The 14,500-nt window shown below is 43.4% G+C and overlaps 1 protein-coding gene across 2 annotated transcripts in view; it reads right to left on the bottom strand.

Annotated features, from left to right (window-relative positions):
* The window catches only part of LOC143333186 (rho GTPase-activating protein 7), a 93,893-nt gene extending 79,973 nt beyond the window's left edge, over nt 1-13,920 (bottom strand). For both annotated transcript variants that reach the window (XM_076751160.1, XM_076751159.1), the window contains exon 1: nt 13,745-13,920. In XM_076751160.1, the coding sequence (XP_076607275.1) occupies nt 13,745-13,865 (121 nt within the window). In that variant the 5' untranslated portion in view covers nt 13,866-13,920. The remainder of the gene's footprint in view (nt 1-13,744) is intronic.
* Nucleotides 13,921-14,500: the final 580 nt, after the last annotated feature.

Genomic DNA, 14,500 nt, shown 5'->3' on the forward strand with positions numbered 1-14,500 from the left:
ATAAAGAAAGAGGGGAATGGTTGATCAGACCGCTGGTTACCAAAAGGCTTCATAAAATCCCTTTTGCAACAGCAGTGCCTTCTGGGAATCATTATCATGTTTGGAGCACGCCTGCAGAGATACCTGGAAAACAGACATTCCCATCATTCCGCTGTAGTGCTCTGTTTTTAATTGGCAGAAGTTAAGCTAAGATGGTGAACATGGTAAAGTGACAAGCATGTTAGCACGCTGATCTTAGCATTTTCATCAAAACCCTGCCTAAGCAGAGTCAAAGAGCCTCTAGAAAGACCCAAATGCTCATGTTTGATTTGTTTACATTAGTTCTCAGGGATTATTTAAAGTCACAAGGTATTCTGGGAAATGTAGGAAATCCCAAACTGTGTTTTCACACTTTTCCTGCCTCATTGCTACAAGGAAAATTCCAGACAATTGACTTCTCAAAATAACTCCTGAAAAAGATCAGAGATGGTTTATGGACAATATCTTAATCATGATGACTGGAGCACGATGTTAGTCATCTTTATTTGGCTAAATATTCTACATTATTGATGTGGAACATGGTACGTTTTCGATGCTCTGACTGTGTGCATGTGCCTCTATGTGAGTGACAGTCTGATCAAACAATAGCACGTCTGTTTGAGAAGCATCATGACAGACAGTAAACATGAAAATCCTGCAGCAGCAGTGAGATGTGCATCAGTGGGCAGGAACAACCAGAGCTAAACACCCTCACCACACAGTTACAGCACATGAATTCATGTATGAACTGCAGCTCTCCTGTTGCATTCTCAATCATTTGAGAATAGAGAACGTTTGATGATTTGAAAAGGCAGTCTTCTCTCACGGAGGCTGATTTCCTGATGCACACAGAGATCAGGAATCATCCCATGACAACCAAAACCCCTTTAAGCCTGAGCAGAAATATACTGAGAAAAACAATATTAACATTTTTATGTTTAGCAAAATGTGGTTAAGCTCGGCCCGAGAATACGTTAGGTCATCAGAATTACAGACGGTACGGCGGAGGGTCACGTTATGTTGAATGCCAGTGAGCAGCACGAGCTAAAGAAGAGGTCTGACAATGCAATGCAAAGCTTTGTGTTAGTAAAGTTAAACCCACAGAGAATTCTATGATGTTATGAAAGTGTTTTAGCAACCTTCAGCTCATTGTCTCGGCAGCTCTCTGTATGATTCGCTCTGACCATTTACCAGCCTGGTTCCCAGTGGCAGCAGGCAGCAGTTTCCAGCAAAAAAAAAGCTCTGTTAAATCCACCATACGGCAGAAAGACAAAGTTAGCAGCAGGTCGATGAACATAGTGGAGCATTTAGCAGCTAAAGAGCCAGATGATTTGGAGGAGGTGATGAACACCAAAGCAGAGCTAAATGGAGAGTGAATACTGGACATGCATTCATTGGGTGGCCGGAAAAAGGACTCGAAATGAACGCTGATGTTGCTTTGTGTCTGCTGGAAGTGTAAACAGGGAACTGTTTGCTGTTGTTGCTGCTATAAACTGACTCATGAGATGGTTTGTTACACAGAAAGTCGTCCATGGAAACTGTTCTGATTTAACCGATGCTATGGTAGCATGTATGCTAACCTCTTTAGGAGCGGCCATTGTTGTGTTCACACAGTTGCTTCTCACTGTCATCATAAGGAAACGTTGCTTTTCAATCTGCCATATGGGTAGAAAGGTCAAACTTAACCAAACCTCATAAGGAAACAAGGAAAAACTGCTTAAACGTGCAACATTTTTTTTTTTTTTTTATCACAAACTGAAACAAACCGACAGTGACAACAGAATTTGGTGGACCTGTTAAATGTGATCCACTGTTGTGGCAGCGTTTGCAGTGTGATTCAGTCTTTCCAAAGATGCCAGATGCTCAAAAAGTTCAGCACTTCACAGAGAAGTGCTGAACTTTTTGAGCATCTGGAGAAACTATTTTTAACCAGCCTGTTTCATTAAAGGCTGAGCAGAGAGTGTTGAAACTGACATTTCTGTGTTGGCTGTTGGGATGTGATGATGTTTTGAGGAGCTGTGCTCTCGGATAAGAAAGATGTGAGGATCTGTACTGTGAAACAGTTGATGAGATTTTGGCCAGAATCAACTGTCAGAGAAATAGAAAGAGAAGAAGGTCAAAAAATCCCACTTTGAAATTTTCACTTTTTCAAATGAAATTCTTCCATAAGACACGAATGACCAGAAGAGTTTATTTTATATAACACGGTTTCTGGATGAAGCAGCAATCACTTTTTAGATATGTGCCAATTTTGATTAACTTCAATTTATTTTCTACAAAAACAGACCAGAACATCGCTGAAGAGTCACAAAATGTTACCACCTCATTTTAAAGGTTGAATCCTAGATCATCCAGACCAGGAAAAATGTGAAAAAAAATAAATAAATAAAAAAAATATAGAAATATGTTCTTGGACAACTTGCATGCATTTAATGTTTTATGCTATAAGAGCATACAGTTATAACCACAGTGTGTTTGATGGAGAAGAGAGCTCATCCATCCAACTAATTTAAAAAAAGCCATTTAATATGAAATAAAATGGGAAAAGGCAGTTTTTGCCCACAGATTGAAACTCCTCACGCAGCATCACAGTGTGTCCATGCTAACTTGAACAGAAGGGAAAATGAGGTCTGTTTGGGGGCAGCGTGGTGCGAGATGACTTGCTGCCATCCGCCTCACCAACACAATGCCGCTGTCCTGCATTGTCCCGACCAATTTGTCGCCTGCGCCGTTATCATGTGTCCTCCCACAAGATTGGAAAAGTAGCAGAAAGAAATAAACAGCCTCTGCTTTTGTTCCTGGCCAGCGGTATGGAAAGTTATTCAGCCACAGACACATAAATAATGACTGAATCCAGGGAGTTTTCATAAATATGAAAATGTACATAACCTCCATTCAGGTAGGCGCGCACGCTGGAGGGAGCTCTCATTGTGAAACAACAGCGGCAGTCAAACACTGCATCAACTGAAGAGGAAGGTGCAGCGCTGGCTTTCACTGTTTGTCTCTTTCACTCAGAATATGAACAAAAGCTCACCGCACAAACAGCCTGTGGACACAACGGCAACACAAACCACGCCAGGGCTCGAGCTTAGGATGGGCCGGCAGCAGGAAGTACAGTGACACAGGAGGTGCTCGAGGGATTAATTAAAACAACAAGACGAGCTCATCAGCTTATGAGCACCAAATGGCACAAGACGGTAAAAGTTAGCAAATGTTCATTTCCCAGCGGCTGAAACAGAGACGAGCTGAAGAGCGTCTGGATGTGACCGCTGTCGAACATCATTCTCAGAGGATGAAGCTGATGCTGCCTCACTCTCAGCTCTCAAAGGCTCTCAGGTTAGAGAAACAAGTGAAAACCTGCAGCGGACAGGGTCAGCACACCTGGACGATCGAACGCAACCCATCAGTCTCTGAAAAAGTATTTCTGAAACTCGTCACGTTTAGTTTTAGTTGAGTCCAACAAGAGTCTGCTCAACTCTGAATTTAGCAGATAACGCACTGTCCTCGTAAACATGACATTATCATGCAGCTCAGTGCAACACCACAAATCATGGTGTCAAAAATAAATTAAATCGTCAACCTCTTCGATACGATCTCGACAGAAACCCAATGTTACAAAGGCCTCGTTAAGCTTCAAATAAAGAGCTTGTCAGATCGTCTGAGAGCGGCTGGAACCTCCGTCCCAGTGGCAGAAGTGGAGGCGACGGGATCGTTAGTGAACGACTTGAGAAAGGTTTTTACTACAAGACGGAAAAATAGGATGATCCCACAACTTCTTAAATACCATCCAGAAATGTGGTGAGACAAAGCATCAGTCGCCAACATACAAAACATTACTTGATATAAATAAAATGTTGAAGACACATGTGCAATAGGGTTGTGTTTCAGGTCTTTATACGGAGCATAATGTAAAATTATGGCATTCTGTAAATTAGGAGGTTTAGTATAATTACAATGAATAATGAAAGTTATATCTGTGCACACATAGCAGTCAAAGGTCAAAGCATTACTAAGCTTGGTTGATTTCTAAAAGCCAGATGTGGCACTAAATGAAGGCCTAAAGAGCTGAGCTGGGCCAAATGACCTCGCTCACTAAAGAGAGATGGATCGCTGCCTACGTCCATTTTCTAAAACTGACGATTTGAATTTTTTTTGGAAAGTGGAGGTGAGAGAGAAGTTACAACAAACTGCAATACCATGAATGGCTTCAAGGAGAAACTGTCTGAGAGCGTCTGAGGTTTAGCCTCACCTGTACGATCACGTCTCGCCCTTCTCTCTGACAGCAGGTGTTTTTCTCCGCCTTCACGTGTGGCCATTTGGACCAGGTATACTGAGCCTTTAAACAAAGTGCTTACCGGATGGGTAGAAACAGCATCTGAAACCTCCTTTTCCCACTCTGATAATTACTTTGAACTTTCTATTATTATGATATGATATTTTAAATCAAGCTGCTGAGCTGTGATTTTAGGATTTACCTTTGTCTAAAAGTAAGAGATACTGTGCACTGTGGTCAGAGTAGATGGAGGTGGAGCAGATATGGAGTCAAATAGATGCTCAGCCACCTTATAACAACCTGTGTTTACACTCAGCAGCTAAGCAGGAGTTAGCTTTATGCTGCACCTCCTTGAAAACCGTCTGTCCTGATCGAACGAGGGGGAGTCCATGAATGAAGTGAGTTAAACTACATCGAAACTTGGCCAAACTGTTGCTGCCTCCAGATGAAAAGCTGTCTGATGCAGCTTTGACAAACAGACTCTAAGCCACAGGACGCCCTGCTGCTCCAAGAGAGCAGAATCATTTCAGATAAGCGCTTTTCCTCCGCTGTGCCCTGGTTTACAGCCACACCCTTCCTCTGTGAAACCTACAGCGAGGTGATGAGAAAAGCAGCCTTTTTGGGTCTTTCTGTGGCTCTCAGGTGGCCTCCTCCTCCTCCTCCTCCTCCTCCTCCTCCTCCTCCTCCTCCTCCTCCCCTCTCTGCTCTCTTTGGAAGCTGCGAAAGCACATTTCCTCCAAGATAATAAAACCAACACAATAAATACTGAGGAATATGAGACTCTGGCTTCTGCCGACAGCATATTTTTCCTCTTTTCACTCTGCTTCCTTTTCAAAGTCCTGTGCCTCGGCGGCTTTAATTCAACCTCGGGTGCTTTTCATTGTACTTCGCTGTGGGGACACAGGCAGCTGTTTTTTAACCTCGTCAACCCCACCGACCTGCTGGTGGGTCAGCTCTTACAAACCGACGCTGTGTGGACAAACTTTCCTCGAATGTTCATAACTTTACTATATCAAACTTAAGCTGTCGAGACGGCAAATATGTCGGCTGAATTTGGATGAAATGTGTAGAAAATGATATAGAAGACATCTAGGATATTTCAGGTTGATGTAATGAGCAGAACCCTGACAACAGGTGGAAAATTTATTTTTTTAACTATTAAAAAACTTCATATCATTTGTTTAACTTTTCTGATGTTTTTAAAAGCTTTCAGTAAATTAAAGCTTATACTTTTAATCATGATCATGACAGAGTCTAAATTTACCTCAGAGAGCAAGTTTCATCTTAGCTGTTACAGAATTAATGTCATTTAGCTACCGCTAATTTAATGATGCTAATGCAAAGAATAACAAGAGATAAAAAGGTTTGCTAAGAGCTTTGTTAATAGGGATGTGTGTTGACATTTGAAACAGCTAGAGCTGAGTGATCCACGCGCAATAACTTCATTTTTAATTAATTAGCCTGTGACATTATGAAGTTTCACCTAGGTTACATCAAATCCTAATGTAATGACTAATGTAAAAAAATCAGATATACTAGGATACATTACACATAAAAAAACATTTAATTGAAAAAAAAGCTCTCCATCCTGTGATGTCTAGCTCCCTGCTCTCCTCCCATGTTGTCTCCCTGTGCTCCTCCTGTGATGTCCACCTCCTTTTTCTCCTTGTTGTGAGAAGAGCAGCTACATTTACCTCAAAACCTTTTGGTTTTTTGCCTCTGCCAGAATATCTTTATGTATGATTCTTTCCTTTTTTTAAAATGTTGCAATGTGACTTTTTACATTCAGATTTTTGTTTGTGCATTTGAATGCAACACAGGACCTTCCAGCAGACTTCCACTACTGAGGAGTCGTCCATTATAATGAATGGACTTACTCTATAGGAGACAGAAAATGCCAATAAAACACTTCAAGGTTGAGTCCACTGGAGGAGAACACTCGGCTCCATCGTAGATTTCGACACGGTCACCAGTGTTGGCAGGAAAATGCTAACAACATCATTTATACTGGCAGCCTGAATATCGGCGTCACACGCAGGTTCAACCTTAAAATGTGATGGCGGCCTTTACAAATGAAAGGAAGGTGATCTATATTTGCCCGCCGTATAAAAAATGTTTCGCCTCATCATTGTGACTGCCTTGCTGTTACATCTGTCAGTTGAGTCGAGTCAATGCATTTTTTTCTTCAACACTGCGCTGCCTGGTCAGAGCTGTGGACAAAGCAAACAGCTCATTAGGCCACAGGATTTACACTCAGCCCTGTCCGTTAAGAGTCCTGGGGTCAGCGCTGCGCTTTGATGAAGGCAGTCAGAGCCACCGAACCATTAAACCAAACGCTAAATTTAACAACTGCGCTTCAGCCGAGGGCCCACGTGATCTGTGTGAACAGGATGTGCGGCGTTCAGTGGATGTGACCCCGACAAGTTCTGAAAACAATTTTGTTGTTTCTTGTGGAGGTCAATCCATGCAGCATGTGTGAGAAAAGTGACGCCTTCCTTGAGCATCAGCTCTTGTTGACGTTGGGAAAATACATGGAGAAAACTGATTTTTGGACATCCTCGATCCTCCAGAGAGACTTAGGTTGTGGCCTTGGACAGGGATGTCTGCACTGCATTGTTTAGCCGGTCTTCACCATAACTGATGCGGACAGATGGACGAGTGGAGGAGAGTGAACAGATTATAGATGATCTTTATGTGTGGACCAGGAATTGGAGGTAAACTGCCAGCTGCTTGTTGCCTCCACCTGCTCATCACACATTCTCTGGACGTTCGTGAAGGCTAAAAAACACAAAGCTCTCTGCGATTAGCCCTGAAACGATTACACTCACTCGCAGAGGAAGATGCGCTCGATGCCGGCGTTAACAGGCTCAGCAGACCGAGCCACATTCTGACTTATCTGCTTCAGCATTAGAGACACATTTTCTCTTCAGATTCAGGCAGGAGGCAGTCATTCTTATTCTGCACAGGAAGACCTGCTTCCTTCTTCTTCTCATCTCACTCACAGATTGCATCCTCAGAAATCAAACAATTTTTGATAAAAATGATTTGGAGGGCCTCATACGGGAAATATTCATGAATTCTGAAAGAATACATGCAGACGGGGAACCTATAAGTAAAAAAGGCAATTTTCAAATATTCTCTTAACTGATGTTCGAGTCGAGGAACCCGAAATCTGAATCCTTTATTATTTTTATTCCAGCTGGATTTTTTTCTTTTATTCAGCTGTGGATTTTTTTTTTTCACTTCCCATCTGGAAAGTTTTTTTTCTTTTTAACTGTAACGCATCCTCGATCAGAATAGTAAAAAGCCCTCACACACACTCAGCACTCCCCTGAGCCTGTCATATGAACACAGCCAGTGACAGCAAACAGACAGGGAAGAAGAGAAGGACAGAGGAGGCGAACATAGAAGAAGAACAAAGCAGAGGGAGGGAAAGTTAAAGAGAGTGGAGGAGAAAGGAGGAGAGGGAAGGAGGGAAGGAAGGCATGTGGTCCTGGTGCTCAGGATGAGGTAACACTACTGATGCAATCCAGGCAGCTCTGACAAGAGACGCACAGTATGTAAATGAAAAAGGGGAACAAGGGAAAGAGAAGAGAAGAAAGAGGCAGAAGACAGCAGGGAAATAATCAAATTTACAGCTTCAAGTATTGGAAATGATGTGACGAATTGAGTTAGCACATACCTGCATTTCTCTCTCTGTGAGTAAAAACTTAGCCAAACCAAGAAACAGCTCAGAAAATATCCTAATTAAAATGGAAACTGAATGCCAAAGAAAAACATGGAGGACTCAGACTCTGATAGAAGAACGTTGAATTCAGCTGCTGCTGTGACTGTTACACACTGGTGGACTAAGAGGCGGTGATCACAGCAGAAGTGCCCTCTTGGATGCTTCTACAGCAGATCAAACATGATAAAATGCCCTCTGCAGTGGCCCAGTGTGCTAAGAAATGAGATGCAGACTCCTCTGGGGAGCCTTTCCAGTGGAGAAAACATGAAGGAGGACCCTCTAAGGCCTTTTTGGTGGAGAAAATGTGATGAAGACTCCTCTGGGGTGGCTTTCCAATGGAGAAAATGTGAATAAGCACCTTCTAAGCTGCCCTTCCAGTGGTGAAAACCTGAGGGAGGGCCCATTAAGGTGCCCTTCCAGTGGAGAAAATCTGTGGGTCCTCCAAGGTGCTCTTCCACAGGAGAGAATGTGATGCAGTGATATATCGGCTGCCTTACATGCTAGAAAGTGGTTTGAAAGTGAAAGTGCTGCCAAAAACTGAACATATCTCTGCGCGCTTTTCTATGTTAGTATGTTCTGGTTCTGCACTGTTTCCAGGACCTGCAGCGCTGCACTCTGACACTCACCTTCTCCTGTCTATGAAAGCATGGCAGTCTTAAACAGCGTTAGATGATCACTCTGCGCTGTGACAGAGTTTAGTTTATTTAACGCAGTGTGGGTGACGGCCGGGTGGCTGGCGTGTTCTCAGACCTGCACTCGATGCAGAGATCGTTCAGGTCCTCCAACCCTGCTGCTAAGCTCAACTTGGCTTCTGGTGATACCAACTGTCGCACATACTCGCTGCCCTTGACACTCCCACTTCTCCAAGCTTGTTCCTGCATCAGTGCGAGCACAGACTCTCTGCTTGTTAGCCTGTGGACTGAGCAGTTTGAAAGGTGCACAATGGTTAAAACTTGATGTTATGACCCTGCTTGCAAGGTGAAGTGGAAACAATATAAAAGCAGAAGGATTTGGTAAAAGAAAGTTATTCATCAGCAAGGAAATCCCCAAACCCCCCAAAACTTGAAAAGGTCATTGTGGATTTACTTCGCCTTTGCTGTAGAAAAAAAAGACTGTTTTGTTTCCACTGTTTAAACCCTGAGTCACACGAGCTCTCCATCACGCCAGACGATAACACACACACACACACACACACACACACACACACACACACACACTTACTCTTCCTCCTCTCCATTCATTCTGCTCCTTCTGCCTCAAAACAACATCATTTACCACACAAGTTGCAAGACCAAACACAAATCTGTGTGTGTTGTTTGAAAGCTGATGATAAAGAGTCTGAGTGTGCGCGACTATGTGTGTGTTCTGTCAGAGACATAACGAGGAACTGTGTGTTTTGTGTGCGTGTGTGTTTCCCAGGTTCCCACCCCAGTTTCCCCACTTGGCTGTTTAGTTTGGCCCGTCTCTGATCACAGCAGAATAAACAGCAGCGTTCACATTAATTCCTTCTATCACATTTGGCTCAGAGCCTCGCCGTCTCTCTGCTCTCTCATTTTCAGTTTTAATCATCTTTATCCTCAAGAACCACTTCATTATGTAAGGCTGTTAAACTGTAAAATTATTCTATAATTAGTTGTCTGTTTGTGTAAATAAACGGTGGGAGCTTCTGGGCCTCCCTCCGAAAGACAAACGGTCTGATGCGTTTTATATTTTCATCTTGAAAAGTCTGCGCCGCCTCAGCTTCCATCTTGACTGTTTTTTTCTGTAGTTGCAGGATTTGTACATATTTGAAATAATTTATTCTTCCTCTGGTGACAAACGCGGTGGTGTAAATACATCCAAATGTGATGCAAATTAAAAGCCAAACAACATTAAAAGTAAATGACGAAACAATTGTAGTAATTTTGTTAATGAACTGAAGTAAAAGTTCTTTTTTTTTCTGGCCTCAAACCTATGAAGACTGTGAGTTCATGCTGCTCTCAGTACAACCTGATTGAAAGCAGAATCAGACCTCAGATCAAACTTCCTGGCTCGCCTCTCGGCTCCGCTCGCGGAGTGCAAAGGTTAATCGCAGTTCTTTATAGTTTTTATTTGAATTTCTACAGGAAAAAAGTCTTCAAACAGTGTTCATTCTATACAAGCTCAGACAGAGTGTGGACATGCAGCACAGTGGCCTTATAAAAGCTCCTGTCACATTAAAGCTGAAGTCTTCGTCCTGCTGAAGAGCACTGTTTTTGCTTATTCAAAGTCTAAATTCTAACCATCATGTTTTATTAAGTCCTCTGTGGATTTTAATTTGCATATGACTTTCTGTCATATTGGCGATGAGTCCGTCCAGACGGGAGGAAAAAGTTAGAGCAAAGTTTACAGAGAGCGTCTGGCAAAGAGCGTGTTTGGAAGTCCTCGTCCTCGAGTCTGAATGGAAGACCATATTTGGGCTCTGAGTTATGACAACTTATTAGCAGTGGAGTAAATATTAGGACGGGCCGATGAAGGAGGACGGGCAGGAGATGCTCCTGTGGAGGCGAAACTCAGAGACAGTGAGCGATGAAAGAAACATGGAGGACGAACAGCGAGAGGCCGGGATGAGGATTAGCGTGGAGATTGTCACGGGCCGTGTTCACACTGCAGCTGCATGTGGTCGTCACTCCTCGGGAGAGACGCAGATCCCGTTCAGCTCACTCACGGTTTGGTTTTTGAAAAGAAGAAAACTGCGTTCTGCCACCAGAGCAGAAGCACAAACAGCCAGTCTAATGTGAAAAACTGCCCCTGTTCTGGACGTCACACTGTCTGTGGTGACCAAAACGCTTAAAACTACATAATGCTGATGTGTCAGTTTATCACAACCTGAACAAGCGAAATAGTGGAGCCAAACGTTTATTTGTCTAAGTTTTCTTGTCATTAGGCTTAATATGAGACACCTCACAGGAACATCTCAGATAAACAATGTTAATCTCATCCAATTAAAAGAAATGTTAACAAGTGAATTTTGATCCTCGTCTTACATTTAAATAACCGGAAACACTGGTTGTTTGGAAAGTATTTCCAGTAATATAAATGCACGTAAAGTCCACAGTTTCATGAAAAACAATTGGTGTGATTTATTAAAAAAAACCTCCTTCCCTCTGTTTTTTCACTGCTGTGCATAAATGTGTGTGTGTGTGTGTGTGTGTGTGTGTGTGTGTGTGTGTGTGTGTGTGCTCCAGGATTACGAAGCACAGCATTACATAATCCACCTCAGCCAATCAGAGAGCCCGACTGCTCTAACGTCATGTGTTGATTTAATCCGAACACACACACAGATGTAAGCGTACACACAGCTGGAGCCAGGTATCAGCTCTCACAAAGCAGAACCAGCTGTCTGAATTAAACACACAGAAAAAAAAAAAAAAAAATCTGTTCCCACACATACACACTCATTCATACACTGGGAGCCCTGCACACACGGATACACACAGGCAGCCGGAGAATCGGAGGTGTTCCTGGAGGTTTAAGAAGTGCTCAGTGAGAGTCTGGACGTTAACATGCAGCAGACGGATTATTCAACTCTGAACTTCTCAGTTTGTGACAGAAGTTCATTTAAAGCCCTGAAGGTAGCTGTTTTGAATTTCGCAGCATCGTGACTAAAAGCTTCTCAGCTTAAAAACTTGCCTCACCGGTCCTGCAGCCTGCTGATCAGCGACATATTATCCTACATACACTCTGTGTGGGTGTGTGTTTATGGCAAACTGTGATTTGGGGGATTTTTGCAGTCACAAACATGATTTCAGTTTGTCAGGATCATCAGAGTTTAGCCTGTAATAAACCCGCTGGCCCACCATGTCGGTGTCACGTTTTGCTTCGCCTGCGCTTGACAGGAACATGAGCGGTCAAGTTAGCAATAATAAATACTCAACGTCCGGGTAGACCCATGAGTTATGACTGATCAGCTGTATCATACTGTCACATCATGCCCAAAGGTCGTACTTTAACAGCTGCAACAGGACACTGTTCATTTCACAGGAAACACACCTCTGACAGTCCACAGCTGACATATGTTTCATTAAATAAAGTGAAAAATTATTCAAAATTATAACAGAGTGGAAATAGGGAGGGCCTCAAAGTAAGAAATAATAAGAAAAAACTGACAGAGACATCAAATATTCAAACTACAAACGACATATTTCACAGCTCCCTATTTTCCATTTCTAAGATCTCATATTTATGGCAGAGACGCTCAGCACAAAGCAGCAGCAGGTGGAAGAGAAGTGTCGCCTTCAGGGTCACCTCAACATTTTCTCAGCCAGTTCAGTGAATTAACCTGCATCTAACAAGGCCACACTCACACACACACACACACACACACACACACACACACACACACACACACACACACTCAGCAGCGTCAGTTTAACCACACACCATTTTCTCACTACACGCCGCAGCTCTGGGTCTCAGGCTCACTGATCGTTTAAAACTGGCTGTTTTACCAGCGATGAAACGCTGCCAGATGCATGCAGAGGAGGTTCAGCGCCACGAAGACCTTCTGCAGGATCTGTCAGACGCAGACAGACTTAACGGTTCTCAGCGTGGAGATCATGCTGAGATTCCTGGAAGTTTGGAGCTGAGAACTCGCTTCGCACCCCGAGTATCAACATGTGAGTCACCCTCACAGCGTAAAACAAACACTGGAAGACACTCTGCTGCAATGAGACGTGAAACCACAATCAGTCACAGCTCCAGCCCACATGCTGGTGGTTTTGTGGAGCCGCCTTGTAACTGTATGATGGACATAAACAAGCAGGAGCTGACCAGGATATTATGACGACTTTTGAAAGCGGTTTGAGAAATATTGTGCAACGAGGCTGGTGATCAACAACGACTTTATCCTCCTCACAAGTATTTCTAAAGCCTGATGCATCTCATGTCAAGTTCAGTATTTCCAGAAACTAGAAACAACATGTTAAAGAGCCATACTCCTCAGTTCCCTCACTGCAATCAACAATGCAAAAACTACATCTCAGACATGAATGTTGAGCAGACATCACTGGTTCCACCAAGTCTTCCACAGCATGTTTGACAACAGCCTTGACTGAATTCTGTTTTAATGAACAAACTTCAGCTGCAGGAGAGATGTGAGCTCTTTAAAATGTTTCCCCGAGGCAGCGTGAAGCACGGCGGCGTGCGCACGTCACAGTGCAGCGACTGTTCGTGATGAACTCCTCCACAGATGCTGAAGCGAGTCTCCAGCATCAGCTTGTAAAACGACTCAAGTGCATCTCTCAAGCACTGATGTCACTCCTGATGAGGGGAAAAATAAAGAAACGCCCAACAAGATTTTCAGATGATGGACTAAAATAAACAGATGAAAATTTTGTGTCTTGAAGGACCTGATTTGACAAGTTGATGCAGCTGAATATGACTCCTGACTGCATCTCAGCCTCAACGTTTGTGCAGGAAACACCAACATATACAGAGGAGCAATAAAGTGGAGTAGACAGAGCTTTTATTGCCATCTGCTTATTTTAACTTTAAATGGGCTAAATTTCCAGAAAATCACAACACAGACTGATATTGTAATTTCGCAGAAGCTGAAACAGAAGATTTTAACCTTATCTCAAATCGAACTCTTGAATCACACTGAGTTCCAGAAAAAGTCTCTCCTGCGACCAAGATGTGACTGCAGCCTGCGTAAACCAATCTGCAACCAGCTGAATGATCTACATTCACATCATATCCCAACTCACCCCACAGCCGCCTCTCCCTCACGCCCCTCCAGAAGACGTCCCAAGCCTTGTTGGTGGAGTCCTTCACGTGCTCGCTGAAGGATCTCCGCAGTGGAGTTTTTACCGCCGGGGTCTGAGCCATATTCCACACGTTCAGCAGTCACATATTCCCGCTGAAAAAATCTGCGTTTGTGCAGAGCTTCTTGCCCATGTGGGCAGCCTTTGCTCCGTCATGGCTCATGCAGAGGGTGTGTTTGACTTAAGAGTCAATTGAGGAGGGAGGAGGAGGAAGAGGAGGCAGGGGGGCTGACACGATGCAAAAAGTCTGCATGTAATTTGTGAAACACCCCAGTCCTCCCCCTCCCTACGCCTCCCTCCTCAGAGAGCTCAGAAAGTGTGTGTGCGCGCATGTGTGTGTGTGTGAAGAACTTTTCATGTGGATGAACAAACTGTTATGCAGTCGTGAGTGTGTGTCCGTGTGTTTTCAGGAGGACGAACGTGAAGCAGAGTGAGAAGTGTATTTTCACACACCGCTGTGGACGTGACACTTTGTTTTTGGATAAATGTGTTTGTTTCAAAGTTCAGAAGTGAAAAGCAGAATGCAAACATGAGAAATAAAGTGCAAAACACAATTAAAATGAATGAATAAAATAATAAATACGGGAAGAAAAGATAAAATGCAGATAAAATGAAGAATTTATGTAAGAGCATGAGAGCAGGTGGATGCTGCCTCTGGGACAGACTTAAGACCTGGTCTGGAGTGACTCGTGACTTCAT

This window comes from Chaetodon auriga, chromosome 15 (assembly GCF_051107435.1).
Source record: "Chaetodon auriga isolate fChaAug3 chromosome 15, fChaAug3.hap1, whole genome shotgun sequence".
Classification (NCBI taxonomy): domain Eukaryota; kingdom Metazoa; phylum Chordata; class Actinopteri; order Chaetodontiformes; family Chaetodontidae; genus Chaetodon; species Chaetodon auriga.